The sequence below is a fragment of the Emiliania huxleyi genome, assembly GCF_000372725.1.
Source record: "Emiliania huxleyi CCMP1516 unplaced genomic scaffold EMIHUscaffold_222, whole genome shotgun sequence".
Lineage (NCBI taxonomy): Eukaryota > Haptophyta > Isochrysidales > Noelaerhabdaceae > Emiliania > Emiliania huxleyi.
The window spans coordinates 183,464-209,942 of NW_005200401.1; the positions used below are offsets into that span (position 1 = coordinate 183,464).

The window sequence follows — 26,479 nt, forward strand, 5'->3', positions numbered from 1 at the left end:
TCCGCCTTTACCTCTATTCACATTCACGGCAACGCAACGTCGGGGAGACGTCTACGTGTCTCTTCATCAGCTCGCGCATCTAGCGATGGCGGTGACTGCTCCCGTGACCGTGACCACTCCGCGAGCTGACGTCCTGGCCCTCGGTGAGGCGCAGCCCCCCTCCCGCACCAGCAGCATCCACTCGCACCTCAGCGACGGCTCGCGCGAGGCGCTCGGCATCTCGCGGTGCGACAGCATCAGCAACTCGCCGATGAAGCTTACCCGGCCGAGCTCGTACGAGAGCCTCGACGCCATACGGTGTGCCCTGCCAGCACTGTCCCCAAGCCTCTAGTGGGATACCGTAGACGCGCTGTCAAGCGCGCACCGCCGCTGCACCTTGACCTCCGGCAGCAGTGAGTCACGATTCTCGCCTCCGGCGCAGGCGAAGCTTTGTATGGCATCCGCGTATGACCTATGACGCTTGCGGAGCGGCAGGACTTTGAGCGCGCGGTGCAGGAGGAGGCGAGGCGCTCGTACGCGGATAGTGGGGGCTGCCTCGAGTACGCACCCAAGGCGAGGGCGCTGAGAGTAAGCCCGGCAGCGCTGCTAGCAGACCCCGGCCGCAGCCCGACATGGCTCGACCGGCTCGAGAACTTCGTCGCCTGCGGCTGCAGCAGCGACACTGTTCCCGGCCAGCAGCCCAGCTGCTGGGACTGCTACGTCTACTGCTGACGCTGCCGCGCGGGGGAGACCGCCGTCGTGCCTCCGTCCTACCTCGCACATAGAGGGGGCTGCTTGCGCGCGCAGCGCGGCGGCGCGCCCCCAGTGCCCGCCTAGGCCCAGCATGGCGGGGCGCACGTTCTGTCTAGGGCGCTCCACACACACAAGATGTGAGCGTACGGCAGTACACACATGCCTCTTTTTGTCGAATACTCATCATAAATCATAAAAAAGCTCATCATTTCGCATGCATGCTCCATCCCATGGTGCATGCAGCATGGAGACCATGCACTCTGGGCGCGACACCGACAGGGACCGACAGGGGCCAGCACCCACACTGCTTTCACGTTTCAGGGGTCGGCCCGCGGCCGCCGCGGCTGTCTCAGCCATCGCCAATACTGGAGGGCGCTTACGTTTCATTGCCCCAGGCACCACTTTTGTGTGTGGAGACGTTTCCCTTCGCCTTACCTTACCTTACCTGCAGCTGCACGGGGATCTCCCCTCTCTTTGGACCGTCCCGTTTTGAGATCTCTCGGTATAAGTGGGCGCCCGCCCGCAGCCTCCACGAGGGGGTCGCGCCCCCAATACATCACATCCCGGCTGGCCTGGGGGCATCGTAATCAGCGTCGGCGCTGCATTGCAGCCCTATCCTCGAGCCTGTGTCTCGCTCGAGCCTCGTGGAGCTCGTGGAGCCGTGGTAGCAGCCCAGCACAAAGTTCCAATTCACCGCGTTGCCCGCAGCGCAGTACGGCCGCCGCAAGTCGACCTCCGCCGGACTCTGGACGACGTGATACTGATACTGGCCTCGCACGAATCGGCCGTTGCACGCGTCGAGGGCTGCGGCCGTCGGTCCGAAAATCGGAAACCCATCCAGCGCGTACGCCACCAGTTGCGTCTCATTGTTGCGCCAAAATGGGTGCTGCGGGCCAACGAAATGGTAGTGCCAGAGCGGCACCTGGGAGTACGGATGCCCCGCCCACGCGCGCTCCTCGAAGAGGAAACTGTTGTGCGCTGCCCACACGGGTGAGTAGATTGGGACGCCATTGCGCGCAAAGGCAATCGGCCCAGCTGCGGGTATCTCGATGGTGCGGCTCTTGTACTCGGGCCGCGGCAGCGTCAGCTTGTACGCTGCGGCGCATGGCGACGAGCGGCCCCGCGGTATGGAGATCTCGTGGTCCGGTATTGCGTTGAAGAAGAGCACACGACGCTGACTCGCTGAGTCGATGCACGTCTCTCGCATGTTGCGGATACCTCCCGCAGGAGTGATGGGATCAGCGCCCTGCCGGAGGCTGAGGCACCGTCCTGACGAAAGCGCGTCGACCGAGAAGGCGCGAGTGCTGCCGCAGGACGCAGGTCCCCAACGGCCTCGGCGGTATCCTCCCAGCGACGACGGGCGCGAGATGCGAGCCGGCGGCGGGAGGCGAGCCGTCGGCGGCGGCGGCGGCGGCTCCTCCTCCTCTACCCAATAGCCCATCTTGTGGCTCATCGGCAAGCATGGGCCACATGTCTCCGGAATCTCCTCAGCGACGAATTCGCATGCGTCGTGCTCACTCATGCCGCGAGCGGACTGCAACCACTGAATGCGGCCGCCGCACGGGTAGCAGCTCCCCTGATGGCATGCCGCCGTGCCCCAAACGGTGCTGCACGCACTGTCGGCTCCGTCGCAGTGCGCAGCCGCAGGAACGGTCAAGGCGGCCAGAAACAGCAACGAGCGACAATACGCTGGCATTGATCGGGCGATGCTGCAGGCACTCACTCAAAAGGAGGTGGCCCGACTTTTCTTCTTTTCGTTGTGAGTGGTGCGCCAGTCCGGTGCGAGTTCTTTATTGTTTCGCCAGGCTCAAACCGATCCCCTACCTCATCGGAGCCCAAACCCTGGCTGTTGAATGCATACACAATATGTCAGGCAGCTCCACCAGCTCCACCATTGCCGGGTCCAGCGGCTCCACCATCGCCGAGTCGAGCAGCTCCACCGAGGCGGGCTCCAGCGCCACCGAGGCTGACTCGCCCAGCGCGTCGAGCGACGAGGAGGTCATACCCGCATGGGTCCTGCAGGCCTCGCTCGACTCTGCGGGCCTCTCTAGCACCGCCGGCGAGCGGCTGGCGCGACGCGACGCGAGTCGGCAGCGCCGAGCGGCGCGCAAGAGGCAGCGGCTGCTAGAGACGGACGTGACAGCAGCCGATGCGGACGCGCGTCTCGCGCAGGAGTGTGCGGACGCGCGGCTCGCGGCGAGGCTTCAGCGCGAGGAGGAGGAGGCCGCCTCGCGTGAGGAAGAGGAGTCGCCCTTCGTCGACGCCACCCGCCCGGCCTCGCTACCGCGCCCCGCCCCCCGCCGTGTCGCCGCCACCATCAGCCTCACGTCGTCGTCCGACTCGTCCGACGGCGAGGCCGACGCGAGCAGCAGCCTGCGCAGCCGCCTCGCCGCAAGGGCCGCGCCCGCAGGCCTTTCCCGCCAGAGGAGGCGGCAGCAGCGGCCGACTGCGGCGGCGGCGGAGGCGGCGGAGGACGCCTTCACCGCCGGCGCGAACTGGAGCGACGCGGCGCCGCGCGCCGGCAGAGGCGGCGGCGGCGGGCGGCGACCAGGCAGCGGCGCGGCGCTGCTCGATTCTGTCCCGCGCCAGCTTGAGGCGGCGAGCGAGATGGCGCACGCGGCGTGAAGAGGCGCTGTTCACACCCCCAGCTGTGAACAGGCGAGCGAGATGGCGGAGGCGCCAGCGGGGTTGCAGGTCGCGCGGCTGTACGACTATCAGAGGGCTTGCCTCGCCTGGCTGCTGCAGCGCGAGGGCGCCTCGCCTTCCTCCGCCTCCTCCACCTCCACCGCCTCCTCCTCCTCCGCCTCCGCCTCCGCCTCCGCCTCTTCCTCCTCCGCCGCCTCCTCCGCCACCGCCTCCTCCTCCTCCGCCTCCTCCTCCTCCTCCTCCTCCGGCGAGCGGCGGGCGTGGAGCCACGTCTGCGGCGGGCTGCTCGCGGACGAGCAAGGCAACTTCCTAGACACTTCCTAGACACTTCCTAGACACTTCCTAGACACTTCCTAGACACTTCCTAGACACTTCCTAGTGCCGCGGACGAGCAAGGCAGCACAGCACCGCAGTACTGCAGCCGGCCATCGCTTAACGAGGCCATCGCTTGCTTCTTGCGAAGGCATGGGCAAGACGGTGCAGCTTCTCGCCCTCTGCGCCGCCCACCCGCCGCAGATGAGGCACGTCCCTCCCGGAGGCACGCCGAGATCTAGCCGAGATATAGCCGAGATCTAGCCGAGATCTAGCCGAGATCTAGCCGAGATCTAGCCGAGATATGCAGATGAGGCACGTCCCTCCCGGAGGCACGCCCCCCTCCTCCCGCCCGCCCTCCTCCCGCCCTCCTCCTGCCCGCCCTCCTCCTGCCCGCCCTTCTTCCGGACCCTTCTTCCCGGACCCTTCCCGGACCCTTCCCGGACCCTTCCCGGACCCTTCTCGGACAGGCCTCTCGCGCTCTTCCTGCCCTCCCTCCGGGCTGCGGCTGCCTCTCGGCACGCTCCTCGCCTGCCCAAAGATGCCCCACGAGATGACATGCCCGAGACATGTCCGAGACATGTCCGAGACATGCCCGAGACATGTCCGAGACATGCCCGAGACATGCCCGAGACATGTCCGAGACATGCCCGAGACATGCCCGAGACATGCCCGAGACATGCCCGAGACATGTCCGAGACATGCCCGAGACATGCCCGAGACATGCCCGAGACATGCCCGAGACATGCCCGAGACATGCCCGAGACATGCCCGAGACATGCCCGAGACATGTCCCGCAGGCACGCTCGTCGTCTGCCCAAAGATGCTCGCGCTGCAGTGGGTCGGCGAGGTGGAGCACAAGCTTCGCTGCGGCGGCGGGGCGGCGCCGCGCGTGCTGCTGCATCACGGCGCGGGCCGCGCGAGGGCGGCGGCTGATCTCGCCGCCTTCGACGTCGTCGTGACGACGTATTCGACGCTGCGCAGCGAGGCGGACGGCCGTCGGCGGGACGGCCTTCGTTGCCCGCCGTCGCTAGGGGCGGCAGTGTGTGTTAGGCGCCGCTGGATGGCAGACGGCGCGGACCGCTCTTCTCACTCCGCTGGTGGAGAGTGGCACTCGACGAGGCGCTTTCTCGGCTGGATCTCGGCTACATCTCGGCTACATCTCGGCTACATCTCGGCTATATCTCGGCTATATCTCGGCTACATCTCGGCTGCATCTCGGCTACATCTCGGCGCTATCTCGGCTGGATCTCGGCTGGATCTCGGCTAGATCTCGGCTACATCTCGGCTACATCTCGGCTACATCTCGGCTACATCTCGGCTATATCTCGGCTACATCTCGGCTACATCTCGGCTACATCTCGGCTATATCTCGGCTAGATCTCGGCTACATCTCGGCTAGATCTCGGCTATATCTCGGCTATACCCCTCGACAAGGCGCACACGATACGCAACCCCGCGGCCGCCACGTCGCGAGCCTGCGCAGAGCTCTCCGCCTACAACCGCTGGTGCCGAGATAGCAGAGATACAGCCGAGATACAACCGAGATGCAGCCGAGACATAGCACAAACTGGGGGTCTTCAAGTCTCTGCCACGAGAGGTCTGATCGGCGCACCCATATCTCCCTCACATCTCCCTCACATCTCCCTCACATCTCCCTCACATCTCCCTCACATCTCCCTCACATCTCCCTCACATCTCCCTCACATCTCCCTCACATCTCCCTCACATCTCCCTCACATCTCCCTCACATCTCCCTCACATCTCCCTCACATCTCCCTCACATCTCCCTCACATCTCCCTCACATCTCCCTCACATCTCCCCGTATCTCCACCAGGTGCCTGACCGGCACGCCCCATATCTCCCTCACATCTCCCCCACATCTCCCCGTATCTCCACCAGGTGCCTGACCGGCACGCCCCATATCTCCCCGTATCTCCACCAGGTGCCTGACCGGCACGCCCATCCAAAACTCGCCCGACGACCTCTTCGCCCTCCTCCGCTTCCTGCGGCTGCCAAAGTACGGCGAGACGCTCGCGGCGTACAAGACACTCGCCCGCCACCCCGACGGGTTGCGCGCGCTGCTCGACTCGCTGATGCTGCGCCGGCGCAAGGCCGACTCCTTCAACGGCCAGAACTATGAATTGGCTGTTAGTTCACTACTAATTAACTGTTAATTAACGCAAGGCCGACTCCTTCAACGGCCAGAACTATGAATTAGCTGTTAGTTCACTACTGACTAACTATTAATTAACGCAAGGCGGACTCCTTCAACGGCGAGCCGATCCTCTCGCTGCCGCCGAAGCTCTGCGCGCGGCGCGCCTCGCCCTTCCGCTCGCCCGACGAGGCGGAGGGTGTACGGTGCGCCGGAGGGAGAGGTGAGTGCGTCGCTCATCGCGATGCACTGTTGCTGGGTAGGCGGAGGTGTACGCCGCGCTGGAGAGCAAGGCGCAGGTCATCTTCAACCGCTTCCTGCGGCGAGGCGCCGTGCAGGAAGACTGCCACGTGCATCCCCTGCCTGCTCTGCGAGCACGCCTCTTCACACCTGCAGCGGCGAGCAGGCAAACTACATGTGCGTCCTCTCGCTGCTCTGCCGGCTGCGCCAGGCAGCCAACGTTGGCCGCAGCTGGCCATACCTCGGCCGCATCTCGGCTATATCTCGGCTATATCTCGGCTAATCTCGGCTAGCTGCGCCAGGCGGCCAACTCGCCGCAGCTGGCCTCGGCGGCCTTCGCACAGGACGAGGCTGCCTCCGCTCCTCCGCCGCCGCCGCCGGTGATCGCTCGTGCCGCTGCGATGGCGGAGGGCGGCGGCGAGCGGGTGGGGCAGGAGGTTTCCCCGACACTGCAGATTGAAAGTTCATCGTGGCGAAAGGCAAAGTGCAATGACTGGATACGAATTAGGACGACTGCCCGATCTGCATGGAGGGGCTGCAGGTGGACACGTGCACGCTCACCCACTGCGCCCACGCCTACTGCGACGAGTGCCTCCGAGAGCTGCGCGCGCACGCCGTCGAGGAGACGGCGCGCACCGCCCTGCCGCCCTGCCGCCCTGCCGCGCCCAGGCTTGCGGACTGTGTGGACCGGCACGGAGCTGATCGCCCTGCCGCCCTGCCGCCTGGCCAAGCTGTGAACAGCGTCTCTTCACACCTCTGGCGGCGAGCAGGCGTGCCCGCTCTGCCGCGAGCCTCTCCGCGCCGACGCCCTCTTCCCGCTCCGCAAGCTTCCCCCCTTTGCCGACGCGGCGAGGCAGATGGCGCTCGCTCTCGGGCAAGGCGAGGAGGAGGCCGAGGCTGCCACCGGCCCGGAATCGTCCGAGGCGCCGAGACGCGTCCTCGCGAGTGGAGATACAGCCGAGATGTAGCCGAGATGTTGCCGACGCGTCCTCGCGAGTGGAGGAGGAGGGGGAGGAGGGGGAGACATGCCCCACCGCCAAGCCACACGCCCTCTGCATGTCGGCTGCTAGGCGACCCCCGCGAAGACCTGCCCGTGTTTGAGGCGGCGCGGGCCTTCCTCGACCCTTCTCAGTAGCCGTCCGTTGTAGGCAAAGATGCTGCTGCTCTCCATTAACTAGCTGTTAATTCACTATTGATGAGCTGTTAAGTATAGGCGTCGACAAAGATGATGCTGTGCCTGGAGGAGGTGCGGCGGATGCGCGAGCAGGACCCGACCGCAAAGGCGCTCGCCTCTTCTCGCCCTGCGCCGCCTCCCTCCTGCCGACCAAGCCACGCGTTGCGAGTCCACGCAGGCCCTCGTCTTCTCCTCCTACACCACCTTCCTGGACCTGCTGCAGCCGCTGCTCCGCAGAGGCGGCTTCGGCACTGCGCGCGTGGACGGCGGCCAGTCGATGGCGGAGCGCGAGCGGCAGATCGACTCGTTTCGTGCGCCGGGTGGCCCGCCGGTGCCTGCTATTGTCGCTCGGGCGCGGCGGGGGCCTGGGGCCGTCTCTGACCCCTCGCGGGGGCTTGTCTGCAGGTGCTGCTCATGTCGCTCAAGTGCGGCGTCGGGCTCAACCTGACCGAGGCGACTGTTAATTAACTGTTAATTAACTGTTAATTAGCTATTAATTAGCTATTAATTAACTCAACCTGACCGAGGCGACCATATCTCCCCCGTATCTCCCCCCGTATCTCCCCCCGTATCTCCCTCACATCTCCCTCACATCTCCCTCAACCTGACCGAGGCGACCGCGGTGGTGCTGTGCGAGCCGTGGTGGAACCCGTTCGCAGAGGAGCAGGCGCGCCGCCCCACCGCCCCGCATCGGCGCCCCGCACATACACCAACCACGCCTCTACGGCAACTCGACTACGGCGTCTCGCTAGGGATCGACCACACTCTCTCGCCCGCCCCGCTCTCTCCCCCGCTCTCTCCCCCGCTCTCTCCCCGCCCTCTCCCCCGCAGGCAGTCGACCGCGCCCACCGGATCGGCCAGCACCGCCCTGTCCGCGTGGTCCGCCTCTCAATCACCGGCACAGTCGAGGAGCGGATCCTCGCGCTGCAGGAGAAGAAGCGCCAGATCGCGGCCGCCACCCTCGGCGACGAGGACGAGGGTGGGCCGGGAGCGGGCGGGGGGCGGCGGCGAGGCGGCCCGAGGCTGACCGACGGCGAGCTGCAAACCCTATTCGGCGGCTGAGTCCAAGCGGCTGTAGAGCGAGGGGCAATGTCGGTAGAGGAGTAGGACTTAGGGCTTGGGGCTTGGGGCACCCACCACCCAAGTCCATGCAGTTAATGTGTGTTGCTCTCGGTTGTGGGAGGATGTACACGGTACAGGACATGGCTTATTGGTTACTGTTGCCGGTTCCCGGGCCGCGTTCTACCTCCCTCTCGTTATTCTCTCTAGAGCTCTATGCCCTTGAAGCTTGATCTCTTCGACTTCGTACGGGGTGCCCGCGCGGGTGTGGAGCTGGAGGGTGAGTTGACCAGGGGGTTGTGCGCCGGGCCCTCCTGCTCGGCTCCAGCCGGTAGACAAGTCTTGTCATCAACAGAGTAGAAGAATCTGACCTCGGGGCCGATGTGACCAAGCGCTGGTAGCGTGGTTTGACCTCACGCCGTGGTCTCACAGCGACACAGTGTGCCGGCAGTCGCCGAGCAGTGTCGCTCACACAAGCCGCAGCACAAGTGACTGAGGGCCAGTGAGGGCGAGCCCATCGCTGTCACAGCTGTGGCAGCCGCACAGTAGGCTGTAACCTGGTTTGTGGAGCTCCGGCAGATGTTCTGACAGAGACCTGGCCGTTCTGACAGCGTTCCCTGACAGCGTTCTGAAAGTGTTCTGACAACGTTCTGACAACGTTCTGACAGGGGGCGATCGGCGAGGCGGTGGCGCTCGCACCAGCCGTCTTGCAGATGTTCACACTTCGCCCGCTCTCGGGCAGTGCTGGCAACGTTCTGACAGTACCCTACCCACAAAAGTGTTCTGACAGCGTTCTGACAGCGTTCTGACAGCGTTCTGACAGCGTTCTGACAGTGTTCTGACAGCCGTTCTGACAGCTTTTTGACGGTAATTTACAGTTAAGATTCACCATCTGGTCTGATTAAAGGAGAGCGATATCAGTGTCGGTTACAGCAGAAAGATTTCTTAATTCTCTCCACTACAAAAAAAGTCCGGTGGGGAACCGACATCATGGCCCCGAATGCCGTGCTCTCTAGGTAATCTGCGGGAGCTCCACAAACCAGGTTCTGTGTCAACTGTGCAGAGTGTGTGAGCAACAGAGGAGCTGCTCTCCAGGCTTCTGTCGCAAAGAGCTGCATGCCACCGAAAGCGCTGTCGAGGTTCACCGAGCGCGGCGCAGGTTGGGGGAAGCCGCCACCGACGAGCGCGTTGGACTTTTCACTCGGGACAAAGACGGGTACACGCACACGAGCCGCGGTCGTGCGCCCGTCATAGCGGCGAGGCGCAGGACCGTCTGTGGCGAAGCCCCCCCCCCCCCCCCCCCCTCTCGTCTGCCCTCTACGGTGCAGCGCTCCATGTGCAGCGGCAGGTTGGTCCACAGCGCGCCCGCGTCACCCCGCTGGTTGCCGATGAAGTTATTTATGAGCCTCGTGTCGTACATGCTCAGCCGGCTCGCGGCGAGAAGCGCGCCGCTCAGCCGTGTGCCCGAGTATTTGCTCATTCCCCCAGCAAAGTTGTTGCTGATGGTGCAGTTGCGCAGCTCGAGGCGCATAGACTCGTCGGCGTACATCTCGTAGGGCGGGGAGAAGGGCCAAGGGCAGTTGTCTTCGAGAATGCACGGGCCAGGCTGGCGGGCGTCGCCCCAAGTCGGCCCTGTCCGCTTCGCCACATGAAAGATGGCTGGGCCGCCGCCATTCTCGTGGTGCCCGCGAAAGCGATCGCCGCCCCACGTTACGCACCAACGGACGGTGCAGTCGACGAGCGTGAGCGCCTTGGTGCCCACGGCCCGGATGCACGCGCCCGAGCCCGCGCCCTGGAGGCTTGCGTTGCCGATGATGAGGCCCTCGAGGCGCACCCTGAACAGGGCCCATGGGGGCGTCAGGAAAGGGAGGCATGTGAGGTGGCGAATCACATGCGCACCTTGTCCCGTTACCGATACGTAAGACGCTGTTCTTGTACATGCCCGAGAGAGTAACACTGCCCACTTTTTCAGCACGGAGCGTGATGCTCCGCTCATCTGGGATATTGACGAGCGGCTCCGCGTTCATCAGGGATTCGTCTTCATAGACGCCCGACGCGAGGACGATCGTCTCTACCAAGGTGTCGGCAAGTGCAGCGCGTAGCTCGGCGATGTCGGTCACACGAGGCGGCGGCCCTCCCCCGGACCACGCGGTCGCAGGAAGTAGCATAAACCGGAGCATATGCGTTCATGCGCCCGCCGGCTTGCAGTTTAGATCTACGTTGCGAAGTTGCATGTATCTCCTTGCCCACAAACACCATCGGACTGGACACCGACCCAGGCCCGCGAGAGAGAGAGAGAATTCTTGATACGAAACCACGACGACACACACCAGTCGACTCGCATCGGTTGCCTCCATGAACGGCGGAGCTATTCTCGCGCCCACACCACACCTGGCTCCAACGTGGACACGCCCATAGCTGGGGACACTACTAGGTCACGCATGGCATCACAGAAGTTTTATCTCTGGGCCCCGAAAGGCATCTCTAGCAGTGTCGTTACACATGCCCCCTCCCCTCCTGGGCGCATGCGCCTCACGTCTCGCCAGAGCATAAGCCCTTGGCGTGTGGCGAGACGAGTTTTTCGCCATCGCAGCGAGCAGCAAGCCGCCCGCCGCAAACAGCCGGAGGCATCGCCACGGCACTGGCTGCGCCGCGGTCCCGCACCCGTCGACGCAGCTCCCCCCGCGGAAGACCGCGCGTAGCAACGTCTTGACGATCGAGATGAGCGTGCCTGAAGCTCGCCCACCTACTGCCCCTGAGAGTTGGTTATTGAGTGGGATCAGCTCCCCCCCTTGGGATCGAAGCCGCCACAACCTCACACCCAACATCCCAGGCGGGATCAGAAGGGGACTCCACACCGGACACCGCCCGGGCACAGCCCCCCTACCCGTCGGATCGCACAGAGGGCCCCCTCGGAGCAGCCCACACACAATCACGCATCGGCAGATTGAGTGCCTGAGTCAGGCAGACAGCACAGACAAGAGGAGAGAGAGGAGAGAGAGAGAGAGAGAGAGGAGAGAGGAGAGGGTGAGGGTGTGAACACACGTGAGGAGTGGGGGAGGGTGTCTGTGGTGGGTTGTAGTCATACTACGTGGTTACAACCACGCGCCCCTCAGGAGCTTAAGGTAGAGCTGAGCGTCCAAGACGCCTCGGTGCCTCCCACCGGCGTGAAGACCATCCGGATCTTTCCACCGCGCCCTCCGGGCTGAGTGGTCCCCGCGATGGCCCACGGTCCTCCGTCGCCTGGTTGAACCCCCTGCCTCCCGGTTGACCCCCCGGTCCCCGTACACGACCATGAAATAAACTCAAAGTCCACCACAGCCACCAGCCTCCACCTCCACCCGCGAGCCGCCACCGCTGCCGCCCGCGACGCCGCCCGCCGCGTCAGATAGCCGTGACGCGCGCATCGAGTCGCGTCGGAGAGCCGCGCCGCACCAGCAGCAGCATCTGCACCACCAGCAGCAGCAGCACCACCACCACCACCACCCGAGAGAGAAGCGCACCTGCCCGACGCCGCCCGCCGCGTCAGACGCTCGCGACGCGCGCGTCGAGCCCAGTCGCACAGCCGCGCCGCGCCAGCAGCAGCATCGGCACCAGCAGCAGCAGCACCACCACCACCAACAGCAACAGAGACAGGCAGTGCAGGCGCAGAGGCGCTCGCAGAGCGGCGCTCAGCGCCGCGCACGCCACGCTGCGGACCGTCGGACGAGCGCACCGTACGTCGGCGGCGAGCCGCGTCGCCAGCCGTCTCGCGAGAGAGCGGCGCCGCCGCGTGCGCGCAGCAGCCGCCGCGGCAGAGGCGAGCCGCGGCGACGTCCGCACTAACTAACGGATAACGGCCATTGGCGGTTTTGCCGCGGCAGAGGCGAGCCGCGGCGACGTCCGCACTAACGGATAACGGCCATTGGCGTCTCTCTCTCTCTCTCTCTCTCTCTCTCCAGGCCCGCGAGAAACGAATATCTGCGTGCTGGCGCCCCCTATACCCGGGGTACCCGGCTCGCCGCCGCCGCCGCCGCCGCTGTCAGCCGCATGACCGCCACGCGGCCCCTCACCGCCGCGCTGCTTGCTCTCTCGCTCGCGCGGCCGGTCTCCGCCCACTGCGTTCGCCTCGCCCCATCACCGTGGAGCTGCGTTGCCGAGCGGCTGCCTCAGCCGGCCGCACCTCGCCTCCGGAGGAGCACCGCCATCGCCGCAGCGTTGCCGGACGACCCTCCCGCCGAGCCAGGAGGCGCGCTCGGCCCTTCGAGCGGCGTGCCGACCGACCTTGCAGCGCCGCCCGACGAGCGGCTCAAGCTGCTCGAGCGGCTGATTGACGAGCGGATCCGAGCAATCGCAGCGACGGGCGACGAGGACGAGACGCCCGCGAGGCAGCCCGGCCTCCGCGCCGTGCTTCTCATGCTGCTGCTCTGGAGCTGGCCGTGGGCGCTCGCCGCGCTCGCCGGCTTCCTGCCGCTGCCCGCCGCAGTCAGCCGGCCTCAGGCGAGCGCCGCGCTCGCGCTTGTGAGCGCACAGCTGGAGACGCTGCGCGTGGTTGCGGCGCGGCTGCTGGTGGCGACCGCGTGCGGCGCGGTGATCGGACTCGAGCGCGAGATGACTGCTCGCCGCCCTAGATGCGGGATACAGACCCGCGCCTTTCCACTGGCGCTCGAGAGGGCTCGCACTCGGGCCGAGTTCCGCTGCCATGCCGGCGTCTTCAAGCAGTGCTCTGGACACACGGCACGGCACCGCGGACCTTGGTGACAACGTAGGCGGGCACTGCCTCGGGCGAAGGGAGCCGCGAGCTGTCCCGCCCCGCAGGGCTCCGCTCGATGACCCTCGTGTCCGCTGGAGAGCTGCTAGATGCCGAGAGCACACTACCGCCTCCACGGAAGTAGCAGGTAGAGAGGCCAGCACACAGCAGCGCCGCGAATGGACACCGGCCGGCGCGGCGTGTGGTGGATCACGCCTCGCCGACACTGGTGCCGCAGGCTCGGCGCTCTACACGCTCGCCTCCATCTTCGGGATCGAAGGCGGCGACTCGGTGCGCGCCGCGGCGCAGATCTGCACCGGCGTCGGCTTCATCGGCGCCGGCGTCATCGCAAAGGGGGGCGGGAAGAGCCCCGTGCGCGGCGTCACGACGGCGTGTGCGGTGTGGGTCTCCGCCGCGCTCGGGGTGGTCGCTGCGTCGGGGATGTGGCTCTTCGCCCTCTACTCGGCGGGGCTGTCGGTGACCATCCTGCGCATCTCGCGCTGGTACAACCGCCTCCTCGACGAGGCCCGCTGGGAGACCGGGTCCGCCTCGCACTGACTCGCGGCGGCACGCTCTTGGAGAGCGATTCATACATCATAGCTCGCACGCACCGTCGGCTGTCGGTGCTTCAAACGATCTAGGTGCCTCGTGTAGAGCGGGTTGCGTGCTACTCAAGCGCACGTGTTTTCGCAAATCTAGGCAAGAGGGGATAAGAGCGGATAACAAAACTACTGACGTATGTACACCTTCTCGCGGTGGATACTATTACTAAACCGACGTGGCCGACCTCTTGCCAGCTCACAGAGGTCAGAGCTCGCGCAACTCACAGCTACTACTCTACCTGACTAGCTTTCTCTCAGACCACATACCGGCATGCACATTCTGCTTCCGTGATGGTGCACGTAGGGGACAATAAAAGGCGATGATCTCGCGGAGGAAATAGGAGACGGCTGCGCACGCGCCATGCATTCTCTGCTCGCCGCCGCTCACACGCTGACCGACGCCTCAAAGTACCTCGGGTTGAAGGACCACAGGCCGTGATTCCAGGGGGCGGGGCGGCGGTCCGCCTGCGCCACAAACTCGTCGCACCGGCGCACCAGCGAGAGCGTGCCTTCCTCGAAGCGCCGGCACGCCTCCTCGAGCCGCGGCATCGCCTCGTCGCTCGGGGCGCGCAAGAAGCTGTCGAGCGAGAAGGCGTCGAGGCCGGGCTTCCGATTGAGCAGCGGGGGCATGGGGAAGGAGGTGGCTGCCATGAGAGTCGCCTAGCGCGCGCGCGGGGGTGGTGGTGGTGTGGGGGGGGGGGGGGGGGGCTGCGACGGGGGTGGTGGCAGCAAGAAGTGGTGCCGGGGGCAGCATGTGGGCGCGTGTCGAGGCGTGTCGCGGGCCACCTGCGTGACGGCGGTGATCTTTGTGCCGCACTGCTCGCCGACCGGCCACGCAAAGGAGCAGAAGCGCACATCCTGCGCGTAGACGGCGACGCCGCCGTAGTGCTCGTGGTGCGCGGTGACCTCGAACACACACCGCGTGACGGCGTCGATGGCGAAGGCGCGCATCTCCGCCTGCCCCAGCCTATCGCCACGCGAGTGGGCGTACATGTGCTGCCTGCTCGATCCGATAGACGGCCAGGCGCCCGACGCAGGAACCCGCGCAGCGCGGGCAGCAGCGGCGCGGTGTGCACGAGCTCGCCGACGAGCGCCTCGAGCCAGCAGCGCAGCTCGGCGTCGGCTGCCGCCTCCTCGGGCGTGGGGAACCAGAGGTCGAAGTAGTCGGAGACTAGCCGGTGCACCACGCGCCAGTACGCCTCGGCCTGCTCGTAGTACGGCAGCCGCAGCCCCAGCTCGCCCTCCCGCCGCGCGCAGTACTCTGGCACGCCGAAGAGGAGGCGCAGCAGCTCGGCGTCGCCCAGCTCGCCTGCCGAGGGCGAAGGGCGGGGTCGGGCGAGGCTCCGGCGCTGCTGCGCGCGGCGGCGGCGGGTTCGCGATCTCTCCGCCCCTCGGCCAACACATCCCGGCTATATATCTATCCATCTATCTCTCCGCCCCTCGGCCACCACATCTCGGCTACACCCCCCGCCTCGCAGCTCTGCGCCGTCCACCATCACCTCGGGCACCGCCTGCCACGCGGCGCGCAACCCCTCGTCCGAGAAGGCAAAATTGCGCGCGCCGAGCGAGCCCTGCGCGATCAGCAAGTGGCGCGCGATGTGGTTCACCTACTCTCGATCAGCGCGGTGGCTTTGGCGCCCCTCCTCCGTCTGTGCGCGGCGCCCTCGCCGCTGGCGGACTTGGATGGTGCCAAAATAGTACGGCGTCAGGAAGCGGCGGACAGGGTGGTCTGCGCCGAGCTGCTCGCGGCACGCCACCACCATCCCGTTCGCCCACTGTAAATGGACGCCGTACAAGTGGTCCACGATCGTCACCTACTCACAGCGGGAGGTGTGCAGAGACCCGCGGGCGGCAACGTGCAGTGTGTGCTCCAAGCGGTCGTCGCCAGAGTGAAGAGCGAGCAGCGGAAGCAGTACTTTACGTACTCCCACCCCTCGCAGCCAGGCAGGTACTCCACCTCGACAAGGCCGCCGCGGCCGCCCTCACTCTTCTCGAGCCGCACGATCCGAACCGGCCGGAACTGCTCGTCGAGGTGCACGTCACCGCCGTACCGCTCGAAGCCCTCGGCGACGTCGAAGCTGGCCAGCGCGTTCGTCTTGACGACGTAGCCGCGTCCGGTCCGCTCGAGGCGGTGCGGGCCGAGGCCGTGCAGGCACATCCGCGTGAGGGCCTCGTCCGAGGTGCGGTCCGCCTGGTCACACCTCCGCCAGTGAGGTGGCAGCCGCTCACACACCGCGTCGTCCGCCTCCGAGGGCAGAGGCGAGGACCCACTCGTCGGGAAAGGTCGGGTACGAGTCGCCGAGCACCGCCATCGCAAAGTCGACCGCGCTCTCGCCCTCGCCGAAGCGAATCGCGTCGCCGTACCTGCGCAGGTAGCCTCCCGGCGCGAGCGAGGTGTCTGGCATCCAGCGCATCAGAGAGAGGGTGGCCTCGACCATCGCCGTGCCGAGGCCCTTCCACACGCCGAGCCGCAGCGCGCGCAGGTTGACGTACTCGGCGTCGGACAGCAGCGGCAGCGCGACGACCCGGCCGCGCGAGGCTGGGATGGAGTAGTCCACGTTGCACTTGTCGAGCACGCGGCGGGGCTGCAGCTGGTACCTCTCGCCCAGCAGCACGCTCACGCTCGTGCGGCTCGAGTTCATCGCCTCGAAGCGCGGCTGCGGCCAGAGCGAGCGCTCAAAGTTGAAGTACTTGATGAAAAGGACCGGGATCTTCTCCGCCCAGTCGTGCAGCGGCATGAAGTGGGAGATGTACAGGGACGCAAAGCAGAGAGCGGGCAACGCGAAGAGGCCGGCCGCCGCCAGCAGCGGTATGGCGACGAGGTAGAGGACGAAGCCGCCCAGCGCGCTCAGCGGCAGGGCCCAGCAGATGAAGGCCCACTCGCAGAAGAAGCGCGAGGACGGCGCAGCAGCGCTCGAGCTCCCACCGCTCGGCGAGGCGGACTTCGCCCTGCTCTGCTTGCTGAGCCGCTTTTTGGCTGCGATGTACTCTGCGCGTGGACGTGGGACGGTCGGGATCTTTACGACCACAGCGCCGTCTTTGGATGAGGCGGCCATTGGTCCGCTGCTGCCGGCTGTCGCCACCGGCGCTGCCGGCTGTCGCCACCGGCGATTTATGCGCGGCGGCGGGCCCTTCCTTGGCGCGATTCTTGGCGCGATTCATACCCTCCGGGCGAAAGAAAAATCCTCCAGATTAACACAGCGAAACAGCACACTGGCACAAGAAGGGCGCGGCCTCTCCCCACCCAGCGCGCCGAAAAAACGCGCATTTGGGCCCGGCGTATCAGCTGGCGACCTGTACCTTACTCGGCCGCAAAACACCTTAGTCTGTAAGATGGCGGGCCTTCCAATCCTCGCCGCTGCCGCGGCGCTCCCTGCTGGTTACGCATGCAACTGAACTGCACGTCTCGCGCGCGCGTGAACAGGGCTCCAGGCCCCAAATTACGTGTGAGTGTTAGAGTTGTTTGGTATTGCTAAAAATCTCTCTCTCTGCAACTGCGCCTGGATCCTCACCCCCGGCAACGAGAATCCTTTCTTCCGAGCTCGACTCTTCTGGCGCGTTATTCATCACGACGCCGCATCCCAGCTAGAGGGCGTCGTGTAGCCCTCCTTTTGGTATAACATAAAGGCCACTCTGCTGGAGGGCGCCGATCTCCACCCATCCGCCACTGCTCAGCAAAAAAACCGTAGCCAGCCGCTCAGCGATGGGCCTCGTGCACGAGTTCCCGCTCAGCGACAGCGGAGATGTTGTTGTGCGCATTCTCTCCGACGTAAACGGCTCGTGGGGCGGCACATGCGGCGCTTCGCTCTGGGCAGCGTCCACCGCTGCATTTCCGTGGATTATCGCCACTGAGGAGCGCCGCTGTCTCTTCAAGGACTGCGCGGTGCTAGAGCTAGGGGCGGGGCTCGGCCTTTTCGGCATAGCGCTGTCCAAAGCTGGCGCCGCACGTGCTACGCTGACCGACCTGCCTCTGCAGCTGCCGCTGCTGCAGCACAACATCAGTTCCAATTTGGACCGGCGCAGCGGCTGCACAGTCGAAGCGCGCGCCCTGGAGTGGGGCACGCCTCTTCCCGCCTGGGCGGCGTCGCAGCGGTGGGACCTGATCGTCGGCCTGCGCTCGCCGCGAGCCGATGCCCGCCCCAGCAGAGGCCGGTTGCCGTGAAGTCTCTCCCTGAGCGCGTAGGCGCCGATCTGGTCTACGACGAGGCCGCGGTGCCCGCCCTCGCGGCCACCCTCGCCTCGCTCCTCCGACGCAGCCCTGGCGCGCGCGCCCTGCTGGCGCTGCCCGACCGCGCCGAGTTTGACGAGCCGGCGGATGGCCGGCCTGACTACCGCGTCCTCTTCGACCAGCTCTCGCTGCCGGAGCACGGGTGCCTGGCCGCCGTCCAGATCGGCTGCATCTCGAGCGAAGAGGCCGGCACGCTGGAGTCCGAGATCCACCTGTTCCTCGTCCTGCAGCGCGACGAGCAGGGGGAGCAGCGAGATGCATCTTCCTCGGCCCGCACATGAGCTCGCTCGCCTGGTCGCGCTCTGCTCTGGTCGCGGCTCTCCTAGCTGGTCGGGGCCCGGGCAGAGCGCGCGCCATGCTGTAAACTGTTTATTTCCCGTTCAGCCCACGCGGGGACGTCGCCGACGCTCGGCCAGTCGCCAGACGCGCTGCACGCCGTCTTTGTGGCTTGTGCAGACACCGGGCTTCCGGGGCGGGGGGCGGGCTCGACAGGCACAGGGCCACGGCATGTTCGGCAAGCATGCACCTATACGTACAGACGTCTGTACGGCTTTGTACATGGCGGTATCGTGTCTTGATACTGCACTCTAACCCCTTGTAGCACTTGGAGCAAACTTGAGGAGTGCAGTCTAGAGTCATCAGCCGCGCACGCCCAGGACCGGCTGACCGGGGAGCTAAGAAGCGCACCCAGTTAGCCGCAGACGCTGGCCAGACGATTGCGGATTGGGTTTGGGATCGGGTTGGCAAGAGAGCCCTAGCCCTGGGGGACGCGCGGTCGCAGGGCCATAACACGGGTCTCCGAGGGATGGTACCGCGCTCCGGGTTTCCCCTATAGCCGTAGCAGCAGATCGCACCCTCTGTTTCTCTCTCTACACTCTAGTCTACGACTTGCTCTCAACTCGGTCTCGGAGTTCTTTCAAGCGACGGCCGACGGGTACATACAAAAAAACAGAACTACGGTACCTTGTCTGCCATCTTTGAGAGGTCATTCGCGCGCTTCTCGGGGTTCAGGTGCGGCTGGTCGCCGCCGAATTTTGCCTGGCAGTATCCCGCCGCCTTCAGGTCCACGAATGGAATGGAGGCGTTGTGGTAGCCCTTGCAGCAGTTGAGGTACCCGTCCGAAATGGAGCGGACATTGTCCAGATCCATGCCAAGGATGAAGAGCTCGAGCTCCTTGTCCGTCGAGCCGGCAGTGTTCTCGAGGAAGCTCGGCAGAGTGCCTGGAGCGTCCTCGACAACAAGCATGCCGACGGCTCCCCCTCCCGACTGAATGCCCGTCGCGCCGTGCCAGTGAGGGTGGTACCTGCGGCACAAGCAACGTCCACCTCCAGAAGTAACGAGCGACGCTGCAACTCGCAGGAGGCAGGAGCGCGCGCAGCTCTGCTTGATCTCGAGAGCTCGGTGTGTGATATGAACGAGGGAGAGGGAAGGATCGCACCAATGGGTGCCGCCCATGTGATCAGGTGGGATCATGTACTCGTAGCCAAAGCTGCGACCGGACCGTACCATCACAAAGATGTTGTCGCTCTTGGCCTCGCCCGAGATGTGGAGGCCGTGCAGGTGCAGGTTGGTGATCAGATAGTCGTGCTGGTAGTTGTGGATACCGATGGTGCCGCCAGAGAGGGAGCCAATGGTCATGTCAGTTAGCTCATTGAAGAGCTCAACCTAGGTAAGGGTAGGTTACGTAAGGTTCTCCACACGCACAAGATGTGATGTGGGGCAAGGGGGGCGACCCTCGCGACCTTGAGCAGATCCCCGGGTTTGACGCGGATCGTTGGGCCGAGGGGAGAGTCCGCATTGTAACCTCGTGTTTTGAACGTCATCGGACCCTCAGCATTTGCTGTGCTGAATGTGACCTCAGAGAAGACCAACTTGCAATTCACTTCCGGCGGGGTTGACCTGTCGGTGCGCTCGCAGAACGATTGCGCTGTGTTGCGCATCGCCGGGCTGACGCCGGCCGGCGCAGCGCCACCGTGCGTGCCGAACCCAGTCGCCGTCAAGGTGAGGCTGATCCCACAGGCGAGCATGCTGCCGGCGGAACTCTTTCGGCTAAAGCCTTAGTGGTCCGCCGACGATCGCACCTTTTGGTGGCGAGAGAGGTGTCCCCAGCGAGTTTTGGTTGCCCCAGTTTCGTTGCCCCACCACCGCCCTTTTACCTAGAAACGTAAACAATACATATGAGACGGACAGGTTCACTCTGTCTGCATCGTTGGGGCGGTTCTCCGCCTCTCGGGTACCCAGGTGCGATCTAGGGTGCGATGTGTGTGGGAGTTGGTTTCCTGTCGGGAGTACGGGAGAGGGGGACGGGGAGGGCCAGGCAGGGGGCAGGTTTCACACTTGGCCCAGTCGTGGTTTGGCTTTGGGTTAGGGCGCCCTCGTACTTTGGCCCACAGAGCCGAGGGCATTTGAATGCGGTGGGGCTCCTCCTTACCTTACTACTGTCCTTACTACGCTATACGGCTCTCGTATCTTTCTGTCCTGCTCGCTCGTACTGACGTACACAAGGCCGTAGTAGACGTCCATCGGCTCTACCCTTACTCGCACTGGGCCCAACTAACCCCAGTACTCACCTAAGTCCCCGTGCTCGGCTGACACGACGGGACCGTCCACAGGCGGTGCTGCGCCCGCGAGGCGCCCATGCTGCGTCGTCGCGCGCAGCAGCGCCGCCGCGTTCGCTTCAGAACCAAGCAGGTGCGCCAGCTGTAGCCGGATGCGCCGCGCTGCACGCCGCGCACTCGAGCCTGCAGGCCACGAAGCGTCGGCACCGGCGGCGAGGGCGGTGAGAAAGGCGCCACCCTCGACCTGCGAGCGCAGCAGTTTCGCCGCGATGGTCTCGACCAGCCGGGCGGCGTGGAAGGCACGCAGCGCCGCAGCACGATGCGAGGCGCACTCCGCCGCAAACTCGATGTCCTCCGCTTCGACCACCTTGTCATCCCGCTCGCCGGTCCCTTCGCCGCCTCCTTTCGCCGCCGCCGCCGCCTGCTCCTGCTCCTGCTCCCCCTGCTCCTGCTCTCCTTCACACACCGCCTCAGCCGCTTCGGCCAGCTTGGCCGCCGCGTACGCCGCGTCCGCCTCGGCACGGAATGCCTCGGTGCCCTTGCCGCCCACCCACGCGCTGAGGGAGAGGTTGGGGGAGAAGGGCGGAGGGTGCTCGCCTCCGCACGCGTCTGGCACCTGGCGAACCAGGTGCCAGTGGTACCGCGGCAGCCACAACACGTCGCCCGGGGCGAGCTCGGCCTCGAGCGCTGTCGCCCTCGCCAGGCCGGGCCAGCGCCCAAGGTCTGGTCGTTCCGGGTCGGCCATCGCGAAGTTGTCCGCCGGATGGCCCGTCGGGTACGGGTACAGATCAAACGAGCAGTGCGGCGGGTACACGAGCACGCTCTTCCTCCCCTCCAGCTGCGCAAGAAAGTTGTCCATCGCGCTGCGTGGCACGGCGAGGCGGTGCCGGTCACCGACTGGCCGGCCTCGCGGCGGAGGCACGGGGCTGAGCGCTGCGTGCATGGCGGAGCTCCCGGGCGGGCGCGTACTCGAAATGGCAGGGCGTCATGCCGACTCCATGGCCCGCCCACAGCTGCAGGGCCTGCAGCGGCTGCGACGCGGCCGCCTCACATGCCGAGTGCAGCCACGCCCAACCCAGGTCGCGCAGCTCGGCCTCGAGCGCCACTGGAGTCGACTGGGCGGCACCTGGACTAACTAGTGGCACCTGGAGGTAGTAGTTCAAGTCTGTCTCGTGACTCCCCGTGCCACGCTGAGAAGCCGCTTCGACGAAGGAGCGAAACGGCATCTGTCGCACGCCGCCAAGCCCGAGGCCGTGTCCGTAGAGCCGAGCAAAGTTCTCGGTACGCGAAACGTGCACGCTGCAGTCGCGTTCGCCGAATGCTGCGGAGAGAGAGTCAAAGCTCCAGCGACCGACAACAGCTGCTATGAGCGGGCAGCCACCAACGAGCACGATGGGCTCACCGCGAGCAAGGTGGCCGGTCACGCTCGCGTCATTCCAAGCGACACGAGGCACGCGCTGTCGTGGCTCAGCGGTGTTCATCCCTCAGGCCGCCCTGGCGCACCGAAAGGCGCAAGACGGTGATTCGCGAGGTTCCGCGCCTGCCTCTCGCGCCAATCGTGCCGCCTGCCTTTTGCGTGAACAACCTCTCTCGAGGTTCTCGAGGTGATCTGTGATCTGTGAGGGTCCGCCCGCAGGCGCATTTTGTATACCGAGGCGGTGCCCGGTGCCGAACCTGTCGGACCTTAAGACAGCGTTGTAGATCCCTGGGCGAGGGTGATGGCGTCCCCGTCGGGTCAGGGCTGAAGGCGGGCGGGGGAGACCAACCCGATCTCTCCGGCGTCCCGGGAGCGTGATTGACACCTCCCCCCGTGCCAACAGCCCCATGGAGGTAGGCCGCTCGTCTAGCCAATCAGCCTTAAGCGAGCGGCCTGGCCGTTGGAATGGCCGGGTGGAGAGAGGGGCGGAGTCGGCTCGGAAGCGCGACTGCAGCCGGCGCGCGTCTTCCGAGAGAGGAGCCGGAGCGAGGGACCTTCTTAGTAAGCCGGCATGCAGGCGCATGCACGGCCGTTCAGAAACTTTCCCAGCCGTTGGAATGGCTGCGCTCCCGCCCCTCACGCCGGGTGAGTGGCTAAAGCCACCTGCATTTTGTGCAAAAAGCTGCAAAGGACTCGTGGAGGCACGTGGCGCTTTCCGCGTGTGTCTCGTGCAAAATCCGGCATTTTGTGGCTTTCAGGTGGCACGACGCGATTCAGGTGGCGTGGAGCCTCCTACCTGGGCCCATCTATGAGCGGGTTCGAATGCCCTGGAAATTTCCGGAAACGCAAAGTGCTGGGGACCCTCTGTTTTCCTTTTTGTTTGCCGGAAAAGCTTGTGCAGGCCAACTTCCTTTCTTTTCACTTGTTAGTGCCAGTGCGCGCCAGTCCCGTGCCCAGTGTTGTGCTTGCCCGCCAAAAAAGCCAATTCTTGACTTGGGCCCTTGCCCGCCAAAAAAAGCCAATTCTTGACTTGGGCCCTCGGGCGGCCTTCTCTCGAGGTCTCGAGATACACAAAGCGGCCAAGTGTTGTGCGAGGGAGTTTTGTTGTAAAATTCTTTTCACTCTCGAGTATTCAGGGGTCTGGCTCTGGGGCAATCGGTGTCTGCTGCTCCCGACGCGAAATAGCCAGTCTTTTTTCAGTCCGCTTGGTTGCACGCACAGTTCGTTTCGGCGCGACTCACCGGCGTTGATGATCAAACCCGGCGGGGACCAACCGGACTTGTGCCCGCTGTTGACCGAAATATATATATATGAAGACCATCGTCGCCGCCGCTCTCGTCGCCTTCGTCGCGGCCGCGCCCGCCGATACGCTCGCGCGCAAGCCGCTCTTCTCGTCCCATCCACACCCTCCGGTCTGCGCAAAGCCCGATGGGTGCGACGCGCCGATTGACACGCTCTCGGAGACCATCCAAGCCATCATCGGAGCGTCCTTCCCCCCAAACGTCGTGTGCCTCACCTACTACTCCACGTGCGGAGTCATCGAGGGCCCCGTTGCCTGCATTGCCACCGCCGTCGCACGCCTCGTCCAGAGCCCCGTCTTCGGCATTCCCCGGTTCTTGCGCGACCTCCGCGGCTGCCTCGTGGGCTCCAGCTTTGCTGCAGCGCTTCCTTGCGGCACGACGGCCGACGGGAAGTTCCTGTGTGACCCAGAGGACAACGTGTGCGACTCCTGCGGAGTCGAATACGACTCCTGCAGCGGATCTCCGGATCCGAATGAAGGCATCGATGTCGTGATTGATTGCAAGACGTATTACGAGTGCTCGCCCTCTGGCGAGCCCCCGGACACGTACACGCCCGAGGTCTCGTGCTACGATACGACGTGCTCGTGCAACGGCGGCATCGGCCGCTAGAAAGCCCGCTGGTCTAGTTTGGCAAGATGAGCAGCCGAAGCTCTGCGTTCGCCTCCGGAGGCGAGAAGCGGCCTAGCGGCCGTCTCTGGGGCGTCGGTGCCGGTGGAGCAGCAGGTGACGAAAGTTAGAGTGAGGATTGCGCGATAGTCGGTTGAAGTCGCCGCCCTCTTGCTCTTCGTGCCTCTCCCCAACGTTACCGGAGACTTTTGCTTGATTGAATTCGCTTTGGAGTTTGCACACGCTGTCCTACCACGGTACACGGATACTCAGATACGAGCGCGAACAACGGCGGCCACTTCCTCACCCCTTGCCTTGATTGAACGCGGTGAGGGACAACGAATTCTTTTTTTGGAAAATTCTGTGGGGCCCGACCGCTGCGGTCGTCGTCGGGTGGACAGCAGCCTACACGAATGGAAACGACGACGAATGGCGGTCAAGGCGGACGTTTTTGCCGGTAGTATCGCCGCGGAGCTCACCACCAAGGCGCTGCTCCACCCGCTCGACACGATCAAGACCCGGCTGCAGTACACCGTCGTCCCAAAGCGGCAGCGGGCCGGCGCCTCCTCCATCCCGGTGCCCGCTTTCGTAGAAGAAGGCACCAGTAGCAGCGCAGACTCGCCGCCGGCGAGAACCGGCGCAGTCCGCAGCGCCCGCTACTCAGCTATTCCCACCACCCAGCCCGGCCCAGCGAGCGCTGAGCGTCGCTCCGCTGTCGCCTCAGATCGTCTCTGACCTGCGGCTTGGCTTCCGCGTGCTCGCTGATGCGACGCGGTCACCGGAGCACTCGATGAAGGACCCGAGCCTCCGCCCGCGCTCCCGCGCCGCCGACGCCGCCAACGCAGCCCGCTCACTCTACCGAGGGCTGACGCCGCAGCTGGTTGGCGTGGTGCCGATCGCGCTGGTGTACATGCCGTCGTACGAAGTTGCGAGCGGCGCGCTCAAGGGCACGCCGCTGCAGTCGACGCCGATCGCGGGCGTCCTCACCGGCGTCGCCTCCGCCGTCGTCCGCGTGCCCGTCTCCGTGATCAAGTCTCGCATCCAGCTTGGCATGCCCAGCGGCGGGCGAGGCGCGAGCCCTTCACCCAACCCTTTACCCCGACCCTCAAACCTCTAGACCGTAGGCCTGCACCAGTCGGCGGGCGAGGCGCTCTCGCACGCGCGGCGAGGAGGCCGCGGCGGGCTGCTACTCCGAGATCGCCCGAGATGCCCCGGGGTTGCCGAGGTAGCATCGCGGCGGCCGAGCGGTAGGAGCGACGGCGTTGGTTCATACGAGGGCGCTGGTTCATACACTGAAGGGAGGGCCAGTCCCCTGCTGCAGGCGGGCTGTACGCCGGGCTGCGCGCGACGGTCGTACTCGACACCAGCTACGCGGCCCTCGACACACCTGCCTCGAGCGACTCCCCCTTCGGCCAGGCAGGACCAGTGACGCCCTTCCCAGCCTCGGCTAGGTCGTCCAGTTCACTTGCCTGGAGCAGCTCCGCACCCTCGCCCTTCGCTTCTCGGGCGGCGAGCCGACCCGACGCAGCCCGCCGCCGTGAACGGCGTCTCTTCACACCACCAGCTGTGAACAGGCGAACTGACCGACCCGACGCAACTCGGCACTAAAGCTAACGCCGCCATCGGCTTCGCCACCGGCTTGTTCGCCGCCGTCGCGACGGAGCCGATCGACGTGGTCCGCACGCGGCTGATGACGCAGGCGCACCTCTCCGCCATGTTTCGGCTGAATCTCGGCCGCATCTCGTCCGCACCTCGGCAGATGACACAAGCCTCGGCCGCATCTCGGCCATGCCCCAGCTGTATCTCGGCCGTATCTCGGCCATCGCTCGGCTGTACCTCAGCCATTCCTCGGCTGGCGCCGCAGGGCGCGAAGGGCGTCGGCGCCTTTGCGTACGATGGCCTCGCACACGGGCTCGCAAAGGCGAGATATGGCCGAGATCGATCGCCGAGATGTGGCTGAGAGTTGTCCGAGATTCGGCCGCGACGCGAGTCGAACCTCGCGAAGGGCTCGCACAGGCGTCGCGTGCCGAGGGGATGGCGTCGCTGTGGCGCGGGCTGCTGCCGCGGCTCGTCACAAAGTCGACGGGCTCGCTCGTCTGGTACACCACGTACATGGAGGCGAGGCGCGCCTTCAACGCGGCGAGACGAACGTCGGCCGACGGGTGAGCAATGCGTTTGCGGGGTGGCCGAGGTTTGGAGTACTCTTTGGGAAGTTGTGCGCGAGGAGGGCTGTCCGGATCAGAGTGTGTCAACAGTGTGAAGTTCAGTTTCACCTTAATACTACATTTCAAGAGCCAGTAGCAGTACACGGGATCGTGATCAGCACGATACTACACAAGTCACAACTCGCTCCACGCTCGTCCGCACACCCCACGCCATCAAATGCACTTCCTCAAGCTGACGAGAAAAGCCTGTGGGGACCAGCCCACCGCCTCCCCTCCCTTCTCTCTGGCTCTCCCATCATGCTCGCTCGCGCGATCGCCTCCCCTCCGCCCATCGGGGGCCGGCGTCGCCAGCACCGGCCCACCGCAGAGCGAGCTCCACGCCTCCCACCGAGCTGCTAGCTCCTCCCTCGACCGCTCCGCCGCGCGGGCCTGCTCCTGCGCCCGCCGCAGCTCTCGCTCCGCATCGTCAGCGCGCTCCCGGGCCGCGACCGCTTCTGCGGCCAGTTCGGCGCGCGCGCTGACCTCGTTGGCCGCCCTGCGTGCCGACTCGGCCT

At 65.4% G+C, this 26,479-nt stretch overlaps 8 protein-coding genes across 8 annotated transcripts; 4 read left to right on the forward strand and 4 right to left on the reverse strand.

Annotated features, from left to right (window-relative positions):
• Positions 1–1,288: 1,288 nt before the first annotated feature.
• EMIHUDRAFT_235584 (hypothetical protein) lies at positions 1,289–2,254 on the reverse strand (the record flags this gene model as incomplete). The annotated part of the gene is made up of 2 exons (XM_005779954.1): positions 1,289–1,978; positions 2,162–2,254. The coding sequence occupies 2 exons, from the start codon at positions 2,252–2,254 to the stop codon at positions 1,289–1,291; spliced, it is 783 nt and encodes a 260-aa protein (XP_005780011.1).
• Positions 2,255–2,598: 344 nt separating this feature from the next.
• On the forward strand, positions 2,599–8,322 carry EMIHUDRAFT_114534 (hypothetical protein; the record flags this gene model as incomplete). Its single annotated transcript, XM_005779955.1, has 12 exons — positions 2,599–2,965; positions 3,391–3,426; positions 4,491–4,540; positions 5,529–5,593; positions 5,637–5,841; positions 5,952–6,047; positions 6,110–6,196; positions 6,857–7,021; positions 7,300–7,332; positions 7,439–7,591; positions 7,666–7,719; positions 8,092–8,322. The coding sequence occupies 12 exons, from the start codon at positions 2,599–2,601 to the stop codon at positions 8,320–8,322; spliced, it is 1,542 nt and encodes a 513-aa protein (XP_005780012.1).
• Positions 8,323–12,348: 4,026 nt separating this feature from the next.
• On the forward strand, positions 12,349–13,772 carry EMIHUDRAFT_457128 (hypothetical protein; the record flags this gene model as incomplete). Its single annotated transcript, XM_005779956.1, has 3 exons — positions 12,349–12,878; positions 13,021–13,055; positions 13,287–13,772. 3 exons carry the CDS (start codon positions 12,349–12,351, stop codon positions 13,604–13,606), a joined length of 885 nt encoding a protein of 294 aa, XP_005780013.1. The 3' UTR covers positions 13,607–13,772.
• Positions 13,773–14,904: 1,132 nt separating this feature from the next.
• On the reverse strand, positions 14,905–15,622 carry EMIHUDRAFT_366548 (hypothetical protein). The gene is made up of 2 exons (XM_005779957.1): positions 15,085–15,622; positions 14,905–15,035 (listed from the first exon to the last, which is right to left on the reverse strand). Exon 1 carries the CDS (start codon positions 15,411–15,413, stop codon positions 15,258–15,260), a length of 156 nt encoding a protein of 51 aa, XP_005780014.1. The 5' UTR covers positions 15,414–15,622; the 3' UTR covers positions 14,905–15,035; positions 15,085–15,257.
• Positions 15,623–17,353: 1,731 nt separating this feature from the next.
• Positions 17,354–18,159, forward strand: EMIHUDRAFT_235590 (hypothetical protein; the record flags this gene model as incomplete). Its single annotated transcript, XM_005779958.1, has 2 exons — positions 17,354–17,755; positions 17,857–18,159. The coding sequence occupies 2 exons, from the start codon at positions 17,354–17,356 to the stop codon at positions 18,157–18,159; spliced, it is 705 nt and encodes a 234-aa protein (XP_005780015.1).
• Positions 18,160–18,569: 410 nt separating this feature from the next.
• EMIHUDRAFT_235591 (hypothetical protein) lies at positions 18,570–19,905 on the reverse strand (the record flags this gene model as incomplete). The annotated part of the gene is made up of 4 exons (XM_005779959.1): positions 18,570–18,632; positions 18,842–19,181; positions 19,317–19,543; positions 19,621–19,905. 4 exons carry the CDS (start codon positions 19,903–19,905, stop codon positions 18,570–18,572), a joined length of 915 nt encoding a protein of 304 aa, XP_005780016.1.
• Positions 19,906–20,412: 507 nt separating this feature from the next.
• Positions 20,413–21,917, reverse strand: EMIHUDRAFT_235592 (hypothetical protein; the record flags this gene model as incomplete). Its single annotated transcript, XM_005779960.1, has 4 exons — positions 20,413–20,421; positions 20,489–20,803; positions 20,903–21,299; positions 21,406–21,917. 4 exons carry the CDS (start codon positions 21,915–21,917, stop codon positions 20,413–20,415), a joined length of 1,233 nt encoding a protein of 410 aa, XP_005780017.1.
• Positions 21,918–24,189: 2,272 nt separating this feature from the next.
• EMIHUDRAFT_457130 (hypothetical protein) lies at positions 24,190–26,057 on the forward strand (the record flags this gene model as incomplete). The annotated part of the gene is made up of 4 exons (XM_005779961.1): positions 24,190–24,336; positions 24,485–24,792; positions 25,059–25,185; positions 25,777–26,057. 4 exons carry the CDS (start codon positions 24,190–24,192, stop codon positions 25,924–25,926), a joined length of 732 nt encoding a protein of 243 aa, XP_005780018.1. The 3' UTR covers positions 25,927–26,057.
• Between the last annotated feature and the right edge of the window lie 422 nt (positions 26,058–26,479).

Excerpts from the sequence above, each read along its gene's own strand:
- EMIHUDRAFT_366548 (XM_005779957.1), bottom strand. The coding sequence starts at position 15,413 with ATGGTGGTGGCGTGCCGCGAGCAGCTCGGCGCAGACCACCCTGTCCGC.